General features: G+C 43.4%; 1 protein-coding gene across 1 annotated transcript in view; it reads left to right on the top strand.

The window, feature by feature from the left end:
- Positions 1 to 17,529, top strand: part of CTNNBL1 (catenin beta like 1) — a 152,845-nt gene that overhangs the window by 115,638 nt on the left and 19,678 nt on the right. The window contains exons 12-13 of the mRNA XM_082643383.1: positions 9,545 to 9,642; positions 11,074 to 11,154. Coding sequence (XP_082499509.1) covers positions 9,545 to 9,642; positions 11,074 to 11,154 — 179 coding nt within the window. The remainder of the gene's footprint in view (positions 1 to 9,544; positions 9,643 to 11,073; positions 11,155 to 17,529) is intronic.

Raw genomic sequence — 17,529 nt, 5'->3', positions numbered from 1 at the left:
GGCTGCTGGAAGGAGGTGCAGGCTCTGAAGCTGGGTGGGCAGATCAGCCCTGAATTCATTCCCCAATGAGCCATGCTGGGCCAGTATTTAAATGCCAGGCCATTGGGGTGTTGGTTAGGGTCCACTTTCCATAGTCCAGCATGTACATTTATCCATTATCTGCACCCCTCCCCACCTTTCCAACCTAATCACCTTTTGTCCCCCTTGCCTCCCACCATGCTGATCTCCTCCCAGTTCTTTGCCTGCACCCTGTACATTTCAACTTAATGCCTTTGCTTCATGCTTGTCCATCTGTTTGGAATACTGTTGTTCCCATTGCCCCTTCTCCTGCCGAGGCTCTTCTCTTGCCTGCTTCTGTTCTTCAAGGCTCCGCTCAAGTGCCATCTTGCCTACCAGCCTCCCCAGATATCCTCACTGGAAGAGTATTTGACTCATTAGTAGTTTCTGCCCCTTTCCCATTCACTATCACATTCTGTCAAGTAATTTTAGACATAGTATACCTCAGTCACCTAGAGGGCAGGATTGTCTGATTGTCTCAGTCCCCAAACACTGAATCTTATATGTTGTAGGATTCTATCTTATGAATAAATGAATAAATCAGTGTCAGTTCCGGTCCCAAAGATAGTCCTGTGGCCCAGCTCAGCTGGTTAATGCCTCCTTTTCCTTTCTGGTAAATATAATCTTCCCCTGCCTCATGGGACCAACAGAGATGCAAGTGGGACACCTCTGAAATCCAGAGGCACAGAAGGATGAAGAAGTCACATTTGGGGATTATTACTGTGCACCTTGTCACCTTCTTCCCTCTGTTCCCTACCTCTACCCCAGTCCTCACCTTGGGAGACTTGCTAATATAAATAGTAGTCCATTTGTCCCAGGATTCAAGAATGTGGTCCAAATCTGTGCTTCAAGAATTAAATGTGCTCCTAGAACCCAAAATTCTAGCTTCTGTCTACCAGCTTTGCCATAGAAAACTTGGGGTTGTGAGCTCACAGACATTTACTTGCCAGTGTAACACCTCCAGCCTTGCTCATAAGATGATGAGGATGAGCTTCTCTAGAGTGGACCATCATCTTTCATCTCTGCAGTCCCAGTACTTAGCACATTGCCTGGCACACAGTAGGTACTCAGAAGTTTGAGTAAAGGAATGGCTGGTGTATGTACCACTTTGTGCCCTGTAATTACTTGTCCTGTGGTTATAAAACTCATAAAGGAGAGTGTCTTTTTCATTTCCTCTGCAGATCACGTGTTATGTTTTCAGTTCTTGCAACAAGATCAAAAGGCAAGGACCATCTCTGCTTAGATGTGCTGTGTCCTTCAGCTTACTGATAAATAGCCACTGCCCACCTCAGGGCTGTTTGCAGGTCTCCCAGAATCTTGTATTATTTGGCTTTATAGGCAACCACACATAAGGTCTTTATTTTAATTTATTGTGGGATTAAAGAGTCTGAGTGAATTTGGCCTTGTTCCATTTTAGAGTTAGAACAAATCTCGAGTTGTAGAAAATAGCCCTACCAGCTGAGAAAGTCAAGCCATCTAAGTTCCTATTTTTCTCAGCAGGGGCGAGTTAGAATAGCCCAGGCCGACTGAAACATGTTCAGTTGCCAACATGTGATCAGGATGCAGTACGGAAGGAGTGAGGTGGCGATCTCTGGCAGGTGCCTCAGTGAGAGAACCTCTTGTGATGCTCTTTTTCAGTGCAGCAGATCTCAAACTAATGTCTGTTGAGTGCCTACTGTGTACATATCTCATTTGATACAATGGACTTAATCATAGAAGGGACAGCCACATTTTACAAATTAAGAGAACTGAGGCTCAGAGATTAAACAGTATGCCAGTGGTTTAGTTTAACCAGCTAGTGAGTGTCAGAGGCAAGATTTGAATCCAAGTCTGATCCTGAAGCCCCACATAATTAATTAATTCACTTGGCGTTTCTGGAGGAGGTCCCTGGAGTTAGTCCTCTCAGTGTACCTCTCAGCAGTAGGACACTGATAGGCCTAGTTGTTTATAGGCCCATCTGGATGAATAACTCTCCTCACAGAGAGAGGTGACGTCAGCCTATTGGGATTTAGACTATACCTTTTTAAGAATGAGGATGGGAAATGCACTTCCATCTCATTCTTTAAGAAAGTGGCACATACTGCAGGAGGCTGGTTAGAGTGATTGCCGCAGTCTGGTTGTGCCATTCTGGAAAGACCTCTGATCTGGGTATACTAGATCTTGGGTTCTTAACCCAAGAGCCATCCCTAAGAGATGGGAACACTCTGAAACTTCATGGAAATGTGGCATTTGTATCTATATATACAGGAGGGAATAGCATGCATAAGGGTTCATCAGATTCTCAGAAGTGTTTGTCATGATTTTAAGAAGGAAAAAATAAGAAGGGGGGGGACAAATTGCAGATCTAGATTTCAGTGACCTAGAAAGGTACTTTTGACTGGAAGCAGCAAATCACATCCTTTATCAGGGCTCTTGTTTCTATACTCGAAATCCCAGAGGAGTTGAACCAAAGATTTCTAATTCTCCTTTCAGCTCTGAAAATTACAGAATTCTGATTGACCCTAGAGAATCAAACTTTTAGCCCCCCTTGCATATATCCAGGGGGGTCTAACCCATTGCTAATCACTCTTGAGAGGCCCTGAAGGGATTTGAGCTGGGGGAAGAATGGGCCAGAACCACTCCTCTAGGCAGTTTCACTAATTAGTGTCTGAGGCAGTCAGTTGTCTGACTGTTGAGCAAGGCACCCAGCAGGCAGGGACTCACACTGGCACACAGTTTCAATACTGGCTCTCTAATTCTCCACCAAGACCCCTGCCTCCTTACCTAGTGACTTCAAAGTGTAGATTTGCGTGATCTTCCCCTCCCTGCGCTTTGTGGATTCCTTTAATGTGTGTGCACGTGCGTGCGTATGTTCTGCTCTTCCTGGGTCCTGCCTTAGAGGTTGTTCTCTGCAGTGGGGCCACCACATCCACCCTGTCTATACTGACAGCTCCATAGCCATCCTTCACCTCCATTTTATCCTGTCGAAATGACAGAGCAGCTGAGCGGTGTTGGCCAGCAGATAAACCTGTTATCTCCCCTGCGCTCTGTACCAGCAGCTCTCCCCATCTCCTTGGTGCATGAGGAATTGACACCACCTTGGGCTGAAATCTGTTCCTAGGGAAGTTACATTTATTAGTGGCTAATGAAAGCGTGTATGTGTGTGTGTGTGTGTTTGCACTCACGTGTATGCGCAAAACTTAGGGTGAATGAAGTGTTTTCCTATCTGGCAGGCACCAGTGACCTACGACCAGCCACAGCACCCAGAGAGAGAGATGCAAAGAACATAGGCAGATTCAGGTCTGCCTTTGACAACCTGTCCTTTGCTTAAAATCCCAAACTAATAGGTATATGTCATTTGTTCTTAGTATACCACTGCAGTTGATCAAGGTATCTCCTGTTCCAGGCTGGGATGAGCTGTGGAAATACATGCTAATATGATCTAGTTCCAGAAAAAATGATTCTCCTCTATATTATATTTTCCTCTTTGAAAATTACAGCTCCTGACACTCTCCCTGTGCCACCAGCACCCCACATCCCATCTTGTTGAGGTATATAAAGAACATTCTCTTGGGAATTCCCTGGCGGTCCAGTGGTTAGGACTCTGCGCTCTCACTGCCAGGGCCTGGGTTCAATCCCTGGTCGGGGAACTAAGATTGTGCAAGCCGCGCAGCGTGGACCCCCCCACACACACAAAAAGAACATTCTCTTGCAACTCCTCATCCATCTTAATGAGGAAGATTAAATGGGAGAATTATTGAGAAGTTTTGGTTTAGTATTTGTGGAACTGCCCAGAACTCAGTCACTTCTTTATTTGGACTCCGCTAGAAATTGCTTCTGGAAAGAGTAATTCAGTAAAAGAGAAAAGAAGGGTGTTATTCATGTCTTACCTCCATGTGGCCTTTCTCTTCACTTTCCTCCTGTTAAAACTATTGACTTTTTTGTTAATCCACATTTACAAAGTGCCTGTCTTTTGGACACAGTGAGCCCCCCCATGAAGCACATTTTCAGGCTTTGCATGGTTTAGTTTCTGATCTCTTTTATCATAAAAGTTTCTTCTTTAAAAGCTTTGATGGTTACCTTTTATATGTGGGAGCATGTAACCTAGTAGGAAAGGCTTCCATTTTGGAGCCAGACAACACGGGTTCAAATCTAAGTTCCCACCACTCTCTCAAGGACATGACCTACTAAGTAAATTGATTAACCTCTCTGACACTTGGATTCTGCATACTAAATCAGAAATGAGAATTGTACCTTTTGCATAGCTTAGTAGTGAAGATTCAATGAGAAAATTGTTTACAGACTCAAGCCTACTGTTATTGATACACAATAAATTGGTGACAGTTATTATTGTACCCTACTTACTTTCATACCGGAATTTGAAGCAACTTACAGCAAAACAATATGGTGATACTAAATCTTAGCTTTGAGTAAGAATTTGTCAAAAGACAGATGTCAAACTGGGGGAAATATCTGCAGTGTAGAAGACAAAAGGGTAATATTCTTAATTTACAAAGAGCTCATAGAAATCAAAATGGGCAAAGGATAAGGCCGGGCAGTTCACACAGAGAGCAATACAAATGGTCAGTAAACATCAGAAAAGGTGTTTGACCTTATTCATAATAAAAATAAAAACATGCTAATCGAAAGAAGATCCCATTTTTCACCTACAAGGTTGTCATAATTTCTAAGTTGGATAATATCCAATCTGAGTGAGGATATGGGAAAACAGATATTCTTTTTCACTATGTATGTAAAATTATACTTCCACTCTCAGTGTGTATGTATGATATATGTGTATGTGCATGTAGGTATTTCCCAGCACATTCTGGTTAATTAACTTACTTAAGGTCATGCCCTTGAGCAAGTGGTAGGAGCTTAGATTTGAACCTACGTGGTCTGACTCCAAAATGTAAGCTTTTCCTACTAAATTACATGCTTCCCACATATAAAAGGTAATCATCAAAGCTTTTTGTATGTACAAAACACATAGACACACACACATACACATACTGAGAGTAGAAGTTAATCAGTACAACCTTCTTGGAAGATAATTTGTCAATATCTTTCAACATTTTATATGTTTTTTTTTTGACTCACCACTTCCACTTCTAGGAATTTGCCATAAGAATATATGTGCAAAAGTGTATCCATGCCAGAAATAAAGGTATACGTGCCAGAATACATGTACATGGACGTTCATTGCAGCATTGTTTCTAATAGCAAAAACAACAAACAACCCAAAACTGGAACCCACCTAATATCCATGACTGGGGCATTAGTTAAATTATGATAAATAAGTTCAGTGGAATTCCTGACAGCCATTAAAAAAAAAGTATGTGCTGGTATAGAAAAATATAGTAGAGAATATATGTGTGTATATATTTACACACATGTATGTATATATACATACATGTGTGTATGTATGTATATATATTTTTCCCCTCCTGTAAATGTACACAAGATACTAGTAGTTTTTTGTCCTTTGGGAGAGATGAACAGGGTAGTGAGAGGAGTATGGGAAAAGAAAAGTATTAGTACGTGCTCAATAAATATTTGTTGAGGACATTCATACCTTTTTGTATAGTTCGGTTTTTACCATATGCATCCATTCCTTTTATTTTAAAATCCATTGGTTGAGGATGGAAAGAGTCAATAATAAAGTAGTAAAAGAAATTGACTCCTGTGGTTGAGCATGGACTCACCTTTGAGCTTCTTAACAGCCAAGGCAAAGAGGTAACTCGGGTAAAAAACACAAAAAATTTATCAGGAAAGAGAAACATTATCTTGATCTCTCAAAGGACTCTAGCAGCCAAGGATTGGTCTAAACTCATATCTAGTCTTATCTGTCTACAGCTTAAAATTCATTGGTGCATCCTTGTTGCTTTTTTCTCCAGCCTTTCCCCACCTGACTGGCCTCTCCTCCCCCATGTGTATGTGATACGCCATCCAAACCGGCCTTTGCATATATTGTTCCTTCTGCCTGGAGTGCTCTATCTTCTCTATCTAGTTGTCAGCCATGGCTTTTTAGTTTTGTTTTGTTTTAAGATTTTCAGTTGTTTGTTACCTCCAGTGGGAATTCCTCTAGGTCAGCTATACCTTGTCTGTGCTCCCCAGATCCCCTCTGCCTACCTCAGTGATGGAACTTGTCACACTGCCCTGTAATTATTGTTTTGTTTTCCCCACTAAATACAGAGCTCCTTAAGGTTAGGGATACTATGTTGTTTGGAGGCCCTGATAACCAAGTGCTTGCCAGGCACAGAGGTAAGTGGTCAGTGAATGACTGAGTGAGTAATCTGAAATTTGGGTTCTACCTCTTTCACCAATTAGCTGTGTGGACAAGTTACTTCTCTCTGGGCCTCGATTTTTCTATAGGTACAATAAGAGATTTGGCCTAGATAATCTATGAGAACTCTCTGGCTGATTTTTTTTTTTTCTTCCTCTATGGTTGTCAGATTGTCATATATATACATGGAGGTTGTTACCAGTTGTCATGCTGAGTAATTTCAAAGTTTCAAAACTAAGCTTGTTAAAATTCACTGCATTTTTTATGGCCTGTCCCACATCTGTTCACCAACTTGAAGAGATCAGAGCCACATCCAGTTGCTTGGCCCAAGATTGCAGAACTGATTACGTCCCCCACTCTTCCTTCCTCTAATCTTCTCTCCTTGACATACACAGAAGTTTGCTTTTTTGTTGTTTTTGCCTGATGTGAGCCTCCAAAGATGTCCCTTCTTATTATACTTTGTCACCCTGAGCTGAGCTGTCTTGGTTCCTTACCCTAGGTTCATGATGTTTTTTGCCTTCCTGTGAAGACAGGTCCTATTCTGTCCACTCACCACTTTATACCCTCATCTCACCCTCCTCCTGTTCCGTGCCCCTTCCTTTTTTTTCAAGGTGGAGCTTATACCAGCTCAATCCCAGCTTTACATCGGAAGTTAGAAGAAAGATATTGGGGTGAACTTGGGGTCTTGAGAAGGTATAATACCTCTCTCCACAGCATATTTTAAGAAAAAATTTATACTTAAAAAAGTGAATCTGCTGGGCTTCCCTGGTGATGCAGTGGTTGAGAGTCTGCCTGCCGATGCAGGGGACATGGGTTCGTGCCCCGGTCTGGGAAGATCCCACATGCCGCAGAGCTGCTGGGCCCGTGAGCCATGGCCGCTGAGCCTGCGCGTCCGGAGCCTGTGCTCCGCAACGGGAGAGGCCACAACAGTGAGAGGCCTGTGTACCGCAAAAAAAAAAAAAAGAAAAAGAAAAAGTGAATCTACTGACTAGAGATATTTTATTCAAACTGATGGCTCCCTAAGAAAAAGTCATCCACTTACTCCCAAATGCAAAATATCTTTAAGGACCGTTTTGTAACTGATGATTTGAGAGCATATTACCAATGCAAGGGTGCTATTACTCTGAACTTGGGATAGGCACTATATACAAAAGGTGAAAGCTATTCAAAGGCATTTGAAAAATACCCAGAGTTCAAGAGTGATTTGTTTGTCTGGTTCCACCACCACCACCACCAAAAACTTGTACTGAGGGCCTGCTTTCTTCCCATTTATTCAGCAGGTATTTCTAAAGCACCTACTATGTGCTAGACAGTGTTGTGGGACCAGGGATATACCAATGAACAAAGCAGACTAAAATCCCTTCCTTCAAGGAGCTTATATTCTAATTGAAGGGTGGCAGTGAACAAAACAAATAATTAATTATACAGTATTTTAGAAGATAATGCATGCTGAAGAGAAAAATAAAGCAGTTAAGACTTGGAAATCGGTGGTGGTGGAGCACTGCATTTTTAAATAGGGTGGTCAAGGAAAAGCCTCGTTGAGAAGATGACAGTTGAGTAAAACTAGATTTGAAGATTGAGCCATGCAGATAGTCTGGTGAGGAGCATCTCAGGCAAGGAAAACAGTAAGTACAGAGGTCCCAGGGCAGAAGCCTGTCTGACGTTAGAAACAGCATTTAGTCTGAGTGAGTGGGGAGCCATTAGAGGGTTTTACACAGAAGAATGATAGGATCTGACTTAGGTTTTAACCTAAAGGATCATTCTGACTGCTCTATGGAGATCAGGCCAAAGCGGGCAAGGGTGGAAGCAGAGAGCCCCACAAGCAGGCTGCTGAGTATTCCAAGCAAGAGGTGATGGTGCTGTGGACCAGCGTAATGGCAGTGGGAATAGCAGTAAGAAGACATGGAGTCCTGGGTGTAATTTGAAACTACAGCTGACAAGGTTTCTATGGGACGTGTGAGAAAGAAGAGAATCAAGGATATCGCCACTGTTTTTGGCTTGAGAAACTGGAGGACCTGGTTGCCATTAACTCAGTGGAACAAACTGGGGACAGGCCTGAGGAGGGAGGTCAGGAGCTTGGTTCCGAAACCATGTTCAGTTTAAAGGACCTGTTAGACAGCCAAGTGGAGAGAGCGAGTAGACAGGTGAATTCATGAGCCTGTGTTCAGAAAACAGGACTGGCCTATAGACACAAGTTTGGGAGTTGTCAGCACGTAAATGGTCTTTAAAGCTGTGGGACTAGATGAGATCCCCAGGGAGGTGAAAGTAGATAGAAGAAGGTGTAGGAGGTAGAAATAGAAGTCTAAAGACTGAATTACTCTAGCATTAAGAGATTGGAAAAATGAAGTAGTGAGGAATGCTTCTCTGATATAAGTGAGGAAAGTGACTTTTTGAGAACTCAGACTTTGGCATATGAAGATGTTCAGTCAGTTTTCAAACAGAATATTTGTTACCCACACTGTGAACATTTTATTTCAAAACAAACTTTACTCTGCCATCTCCTTGTCAACATCATTATCCTTGGTTTTTAAAAATTCTTTTTAAAGAAAAGAACCTCTTTACAGCTGAAGCCTATAATATACCCTTCAATTACCCTCTTCTTCCCTGGCTAGAAGAATAGCATCTCATAATAGAAGCCTATAGGTTATGTGGACTGAAAAAACACTGTTATCCTTTTGAAGTCCTTACTGTCCTGCTGTCTTTAAACTTGAGGTAGGGATTTTAGGTGCACCAGAATGTAAGTGATAGCACTGGGACCCTTTCATATTTCTTATTTAATTCTCAGATATTTACCTGGGAAAGTTATTAGGTAATTTGAGAATATGGTAGAACATGTCTTATTTGTTCATTATGTGCTCACCTCATGGTTAGTATTCATACTCTATTTACAGGTTATTTCTGTAAATGGGGGGATTAGTTTGAGGTTCTGTTGTGGACAATAAAACTCAATTATAGGCAGAATAGAAATTCTAACTTAGTTTTGATTCACTTGCTCAAGTTGTCCTTGGGGATATAATCCCTTTTGAATATGTTTCTTGCACCATATGTGAAAATCAGTTCAATTTTCCATTGACACAATTTAGGTTCTTGTCTTATTAATCAATAGCAGCAGTCAGGGAAGACCTACTTATTCCTCCTTCAATAGAACCAGACCAGGCTTGAAGAGAGGTAGTAATTACTGCTCTGATCACAACATGTTCTCTTTTCTCCTTCCCAACCCAGAGCATGTCTGTTCGATCCTGGCTTCCCTTCTGCGGAACCTGAGAGGGCAGCAGCGGACCCGGCTTCTGAATAAATTCACTGAAAATGACAGTGAGAAGGTGGGTGCTTGTTAGACTGTAAAGATGGGACTGGGACCAGTGGGAATAGCATCACTATCTCCCTGATGTGATCTGAGGAGTGCTGGGTTAAGTGTTCCTGCCCTAAAATATCTTCTCCAGCATCTGGGCTCCATTGGTTTGGATCTCAAAGGTTTTTCTGGTTATTCTGCCTCTCATCTCCTAATGCATTACCCTTGACCCCAAATATTTTGAAACCATTTCTGTACGCAACAGTGTACCATTATGGATCATTAAGATGAGGAGGAAAAGATCAGGTCAGTGCTTTAAAAATTCTTAATATGCAATGAAACCATTTGTTACCATGTAAGTAATACAAATAAATGCAATTGTTGTTTGCAAAAAAAAAAAAAAGAAGAAGAAGAAGAAGAGGCCATTGGGTTAGGACACAGAACATCTTAGCAATCATGTCACCCTGGTGACATTATCTAATGTCTGTGCGTCAGCTCCCTCATCTTTAAAATTAGGGTTGCTCTCTATCTTCCCTGCCTGCCTTATCAGGTTTTTCTAATGTTTAAGGAAATAGTGGATATGAGAATACTTTGTAAACTGAAATATATAAGATCTTAGGGTCATCATTGTTAACCAGGGAAGGTTTGGGCACAGTCTTCCTGACTGTCTGATGCTGTGTTGAAGCAACATCTACTATTAATCAATACCAGCTCCTGGGTAAATACCAGGGCTGCCAAGAACCATAGTGGTGCCAACCCAGTAAAAAGAGAGGTTAGAAGTTTAGGCTGGCTTCACAGTGTTCCTTCAATCTTTTGGAAGTCTTAGGGAAAAAATGAAACTTTCAAATCCACTCAGTATTCCTCAGGCCATGTTTGAAGCATGACTTTTGCTAAGTTTGAAACTGATTTTTAGGTTATTGCTAAGCAAAAGTCAGGGGCTTTTTTTAAGTTGTGAAGGAGTTTTTCTTGCACTCTCTTCTGACTGAAAAGCAACTAAAGAGATTTTACTTAGACCTTTTTAAAAAAAAAGATCAGCTCTGGGGCAGAATCTGAACATGAAAGGTTTCAGTTTGAAAAAAGAAATTTCTATATAGTTCTAAGTGAATATCAAGTATGTAACTTCATGCTTCTTCTCTTTGCAAGAAGGGACTTGAATTTTTAATTTGTTTGTTTTTAACAACGTGAATTCAGGGGAGTCCTAGAAGGGCTGGGAATGCATAGTGTCCTTCGGGAATGGCCTGTGTTCAAACTACATCCATGCCAAGTGTTTGCTTTGTTCTGCCCGATTCGTTTGATCCATTCCTGATGTGTTCCGCAGCAAAGCTCGTATCCAGAGTGAGAAGTGGTAGAGTGGCTCTCCCTTTGTGGGGAGTGACAGTAAGACGAATAGGAGCTCCAGTGTCCTCTTGCCTTGGTATTCTCTTTCTTTCTCACTCATGCCTGTGAAGTATCTCTCTTTCAGGTTGACAGGCTGATGGAATTGCATTTTAAATATCTGGATGCAATGCAGGTGGCCGACAAGAAGATTGAAGGGGAAAAGCACGTACGTATCCCTGCCTGTCTTTTGCCAGCTATTGACTTGCACTCCATTGGGTCCCTTGTGCACCTCGTATCTCCCCACAGGACAGGCAAGGGCAAAGGTGCCATCTGCCTTTGTGTGCCACCTAACATGTCGTAAGAGCTGGGCAGATGACAGTCCGCCAGCGGTTATAACTGCTCTTTTAACAGGAGTGAAGTCCCTGAAGAGGACGGATGTGTACAGTTGATCCCGGTCTGACCTGGGAGTCTGGGTGGTAGCACAAGTACCCTTGACAAGAGCTTCTCTTCGAAAATCTGACCAAAGCACAGTGCTGTGACTTGGTACCACAGTGGCAGAGTGTGTCTCGGCACACACACTTGCTGGCTTCTGTAGTCATAGGGAGGCACTGGAAGGAAACTGTGAGGTCATTGAATCCAGTTCCCGCATTTGTAGATGAAACCTGGAGACCTAGAGAAGGGAGCTCAAAGCTCTGCAGCACAGCCTGCACACCGGGTCAGAGTGACTGAGCCGCATTGTCTGATGCGGTGGTTGCTGAGGGAGATGAAACCTGCTAGATGTTTTTTCTTGACAAGCCATACTTAACCTAGGGTGTTATCCTACCTCCTGTATTTTTCATCTGCTTCTGTTTTGTTCTCTGCTATCTCTGTCCTCTGTAGCTTTCTCATCTGTCCCTTTAATCAGAGCAGGTTTTCATATTGGTTAATGTCTGATTTGTATTCTCTTTGTTTTTGGCTGCGTTGGGTCTTTGTTGCTGCGTGTGGGCTTTCTCTAGTTGCAGCGAGCAGGGGCTACTCTTCGTTGTGGTGTGCGGGCTTCTCATTGCGGTGGCTTCTCTTGTGGAGGAGCACGGGCTTCAGTAGTTGCAGCACGTGGGCTCTAGGGCGCTCGGGCTTCAGTAGTTGTGGCACACAGGCTCAGTAGTTGTGGCTCGTGGGCTCTAGAGCACAGGCTCAGTAGTTGTGGTGCACGGGCTTAGTTGCTCCACGGCATGTGGGATCTTCCCAGACCAGGGATCGAACCCAAGTCCCCTGCATTGGCAGGCAGATTCTTAACCTCTGCACCACCAGGGAAGTACCCTCAGTCTATGGTCATGTTGCACAATGATCCTTTTTTTGCTTTTTTCAAAGTCTGTAGTAGAGCCCACTTTCTTCATGATCTGGATTTGCTATATCTCTCTATTTTCTTTTCACTCTTCTTGCCTTAAAGACACACTGGAGGCTTTTGAGCCTCACTGGTGGGAGAGCCTGCTTCAGCACCCCTCCCATCTGTGTTGGGGCAGGCCAGCCATGAGGCAGAGCTGTGTACACTGGGAATTACACTAGCATCTTCCCTCAAGTTGTGCCTCAGGCCAGGGTGAGAGACTAGAGCTTGGGGGAAACAGTGACCTTGTTGTCTGTGCCCTTCTAGACACCATGGGGAAGCCACCCATTCCCTTTCACAAACTATACCTTCATTTATGAATACCAGTAGATAGGTAACCATATGTATCATTCTTGTGCTCTCTAAACCTAGTAAGTCTTCAGATGTTTGTTGATTGATTGAATTGATTGACTGGGACTTTCTTCTTTAATGTGGTGATACTATTACAGGGTAAATGGCAGAGACTCTGACTTCTGAGGCTGGACTTCAGATACCAGCATGTTCCACACACAGTCCTTTCATTCCACACACCTCACCCCCTTTATTTTATTCTTTGATTAAACTTTCCTCTTCCCTCTTTTCTTCCATTCACAGTAACTTGTACATGGTCCACACTTGTGATTGTTAAAGTGCCAAACTATGTATTCTTCATCTTTGACTGAATGATAATTAGAAACAAATCGAACTTTCCCTAGACTTTTTTTTTTTTTAAGATGTTTGAACACTAAGACCTTGAGTTCTTTTAAATTTTATTTATTTATTTATTTTTGGCTGTGTTGGGTCTTCGTTTCTGTGCGAGGGCTTTCTCTAGTTGTGGCAAGTGGGGGCCACTCCTCATCGCGGTGCGCGGGCCTCTCACTATTGCAGCCTCTCCCGTTGCAGAGCACAGGCTCCAGACGCACAAGCTCAGCAATTGTGGCTCACGGGGCCAGCCGCTCCGCGGCATGCGCGATCTTCCCAGACCAGGGCTCGAACCCGTGTGTCCTGCATTGGCAGGCGGACTCTCAACCACTGCGCCACCAGGGAAGCCCCTTCCCTAGACTTCTGTAGGGAAACAGCCATGGGACAATTAGAACTCCTGCTCTGACGGAATTCCCCAAGTTATCTGCTGAAGGAGATTTTCAGGGCTGGTTGAAGGAGCACCTGGGAGTCCGAGGACTAGCTTTTAAGTGCAGGCACCCACCTCAAAATCACTGCCTCGCCACACCTTGTCACTGCGCCTTGTGTAGCCCCAGATTCTTAGCCATAACGTGGCATCAGCAAAGGAGGTCTCTCAAATCCCCTCCAACTTAACGTTTTCCCTCAGATTCAGGTGAGCATACTTCGGTAACTGCCGTTTTTTGAAAATGAAATGGGTTAAAAGCACAATGAGAGGTTGATCAGCGACTTCTTCATGGAGTGCCAGCAGCAGCCTAGTAGAAAGGTGTGCATGAGGTAGGGGGTCAGATAAGCCTGGATTTGAATTTCAGCTCTGCTGCTTCCTAGCTCTGAGACCTTGGACAAATGAGTTGACCTCTCCGAGCTGTGATTTTCTCATCTGTAAAATGGCCATAACACTTCCCTTTCAGTGCTATCATGAAGACTAAGCATAAACTATGTATTTACTTTGCTCAATAAGTACAAGCTACTGCTGTTGTTAGATTTTCCTAGCTTCCTTTGGAATTCCCATGTAACTTTTAAGTATGCCAGGCAGTCCTTTTCCTAAGATCATCCTCCTTACCAGATAACCCAGAAGGAGTTGTCCTAGCAGACCAGGGCATTGGCACCATCAGATGCTTCATCTGAGGCGAACCTGGAATAGACTTTGGTTTTTGTTTTTGTTTTTTTTTTGCGGGGGAGGGTGTTGTTTTCTTTTGTTTTGTTTTTTGAGAGAGACCAGAGTAAGCTGTTGGGCATCAGGGAGCAGGAATCTAAGGGGGAAAAAAAAAAAAAAGGTCACGAAGAACCTAGGGGTAAGACGGGAATAAAGACACAGACCTACTAGAGAATGGACTTGAGGATATGGGGAGGGGGAAGGGTAAGCTGTGACAAAGTGAGAGAGTGGCATGGACATATATACACTACCAAACGTAAAATAGGTAGCTAGTGGGAAGCAGCCACATAGCACGGGGAGACCAGCTCGGTGCTTTGTGACCGCCTGGAGGGGTGGGATAGGGAGGGTGGGAGGGAGGGAGACACAAGAGGGAAGAGATATGGGAACATATGTATATGTATAGCTGATTCACTTTGTTATAAAGCAGAAACTAACACCATTGTAAAGCAATTATACTCCAATAAAGATGTTTAAAAAAAAAAAAGAAAAAAAAGAAACTTGGGCTGCTTCCCACAAGATTATCTATTATCAACATTGAAGAGGGTGTGAAATTGATTAGCACTGACGGAGAGTAATGGCTGCAGCCACTCTCGCCAGCGTTCACGGTGCTTCTGTGTGCCACAGGCGCAGGGCCCTGCCATTCCCTGACAAACACCTGTCTCCTTGATGCCAAGGCTGTTTTGCTGGGCACTGGCAAACATTCCAAGGCTATTAGTGCTCAGCAGCCTCAGTGTTGCTGGGAGAGTCGTGGCGGGGAGGTGGGGGGGGACATGTTTGTGAGCAGCACTGTCTGCCAGCACTCAGGCTCATCCTGCCAGATGAAGCCGCCTCACAGGTATGAAGTGACCTGGAACAAACCACCTCTTTTCGTCTCTCCTTCATGCAGCCTACTCTCTTAAGTCTCTCTTAAACGATTTGTTGCCTCACCCCACCCTGTTAAACTTGAATGTCCTACACCTACTGGGAATTCAGCAAATATTTGTTGACCTGAATTGAATACTTTTTTCTCAGGCATTTGATAACATTGACTGTCATATCCATAATGAATAAAGATCTCATCTACTCTGCCAAGTCTGCAACAAAAAAACACCTTAAATAACAGGGTCAGGTATTGACCAAGAGAAGGGGGATCAAGTATTGACATTTTTAGTGTCTCGGAGCCACCATCTTCCCTGCGAACTTCAGATTCCCATGGGCACGGTGCAAGTGTCCATGGTTTGCAGTTGACCAAGATTCACTGAAAAGAATCCAGTCAGTTGGCAGATGTTTCTCAGGCACCTGCTCTGTGCAAGGCACTAAGCTAGGCACTGGCTGGGGGTGAGCACAGGTGGAAGTGTCAAAAGAAGAATGGGCCCCAGGGGTACTGCTGCCGCTGCTGAGGGCTGGAAGAATCCAAGGAGCAGGAGGGAAGCCATCTGCACCTCGAGTCAACCCTAACAGTTTTGTGGATGAGGCAGAATTCAAGGTGAACCTTAAAAGGAGGAGACATATAAGGCATTTCCAGACTAGAGAGGAACAGGGGCAAAGGAGGGGCAGTGGGAAGCCAAGTTAAGTTTTGGGGCGAGTGATAAGTTATATTCCAGGGCAGAAGGTGCGAGGGGGGAGCATGGGCTTTAGAGCCAGGCTTCTTCTGGTTCTCCAACTGCGGACAAATAGCCTAACTTCCCCAGCTTTATTTTCTTCCTTTCTGGTGTTTTGTTTTTAAGGTATACGTCCCAACCTGTGGGTCTGTGAGGAATTACATATTTAGGAATTTGGTGACACAGCTATAACACACGTGAAAGCTGCTTCCACAGGTCCTGGGCTGTAGAGGTGGCCAGAGAACCTTTAGTTTTCTTTTCTCTGTGAGCACTGTTTCTACCACCACCTCTCTGCACACACGATTTTCTTCCTTCCCTAATACTGCAAGATTTTGTGTGATCTGAGTCCCCTCTACTTCTCCCACTTCCTCTCCTGCTGCTGTGCGTTAACTTCCAGCTGTATAGCCTTTGCATTTGCTTCTCCCCTTGTCCTGCCTCTTCTCACGCTGGTGCCTCCTTCTACTTTCAGGTCTCAGCCTAAATGTCACCCCCTCAGAGAGCTTTTCAATGACACCGATATGTAAAGTAGTGTCCCCATGCCAGTGCTTCTTCGTAACCTGTAATTATTTTATATGTTTGTTTACTCTCTGTCTGTGCGACTCTAATCTCTTGTTCATCATATTCTTAGGACCTACATAGTGATAACATGCAGTAAATGAAGGACAACTACTCATGAGATAAAATTAATATTTGTCCATGGGTATTAAGGAAGATAGAGGGTCCTGAGTTTTCTACATTACATCTAAACTCTCATTTTAACCCTAATTTTTGTTTTCTCTGAATAGCCCCATCATCAAAAAAATATTTTTTACAACTGTGTAAATTCTGTGGCATACCTGTAGCTATATTAAACACAGAAAGATACTCCTATTTAGAAGAGTCTACAGGACAAACTGATAATTGTATACATACTCAGTTCAAATCACATTAGCTACAGCAATCTGTAACTAGGAAAGACTTTCACATCTTGGGCAGTTGCCCAATGCTTTAACGTCATATTCAGTGTCCATGCGACTTCAGGGCCACAGTGTATCTGAACATACCCTTGGGCTTCCTGGTTAACCTTTTAAAGGGCATGTAATTCTTAAGACTCTTCTAGTGAGCAGCAGTTCTCTGTGATCTATAAATACCCAGGATGCTTGTCTCAGCAGATTTCACCTGACTCCCCAAGCAGCAAGAAGCCCAGAAAATGCCAAGGCCCCTGTTGTTGGGAAGATATCCTGACTTCTCATGGGTTCCTTCTGGCTTCTGTTGGTTAAATGTACAGAAATGCCAGGCTTCTGAGTGTCAGAAGTAAGACATAATTATATAGATACTGGCAGGGATTTTAAAAGAAGGAGGAGAGCCTTGATGAAAGGTTTTCCTTTTTTGAGTTCCTAGGAAAATTATTCTCAGCAGGTTTATTCAATAAAGTGTTCTTGCCACATACTTTGCACCATAATGACTTACAAATTGCATGCAAATTTTGCCACAGTTGAATCATCCCAGGCTTTATCCTGGAAAGAGAAAGAGGGACTCCTTGTAATGAAACAGTATCCACAGGCCGTGATGTCGGAAACAGACTATTTCCTTAGCATTTGAAACTCATTTAAGGATTTGTACAAAGGGGGTAAAGCGCAGGAACGAATGAGTGGGATTGGTGATCGTAAAGCACTGGTAGGTGTGTAGACAGTGGAAGTGTGAGACTGCTGTCAAGTCTTCTGTTAACTGCTGGAAGCTCCTGGGCAAACCTAAAAGAAATGGAGTCCTGCTGAGAGTTCCTCTCAGCTGTTCTTGAAACAGTGGTTCCCAAACTTGTCAGTCTATGAACTTGGCAGAACACATTTTACAGTCAGTAGAAGCCAG

Source organism: Mesoplodon mirus (genome assembly GCF_964341445.2).
Source record: "Mesoplodon mirus genome assembly, chromosome: 15".
NCBI lineage: Eukaryota > Metazoa > Chordata > Mammalia > Artiodactyla > Ziphiidae > Mesoplodon > Mesoplodon mirus.
Note: the sequence above shows the minus strand (reverse complement) of the source record. Positions and strands in the feature narration are given on the sequence as shown.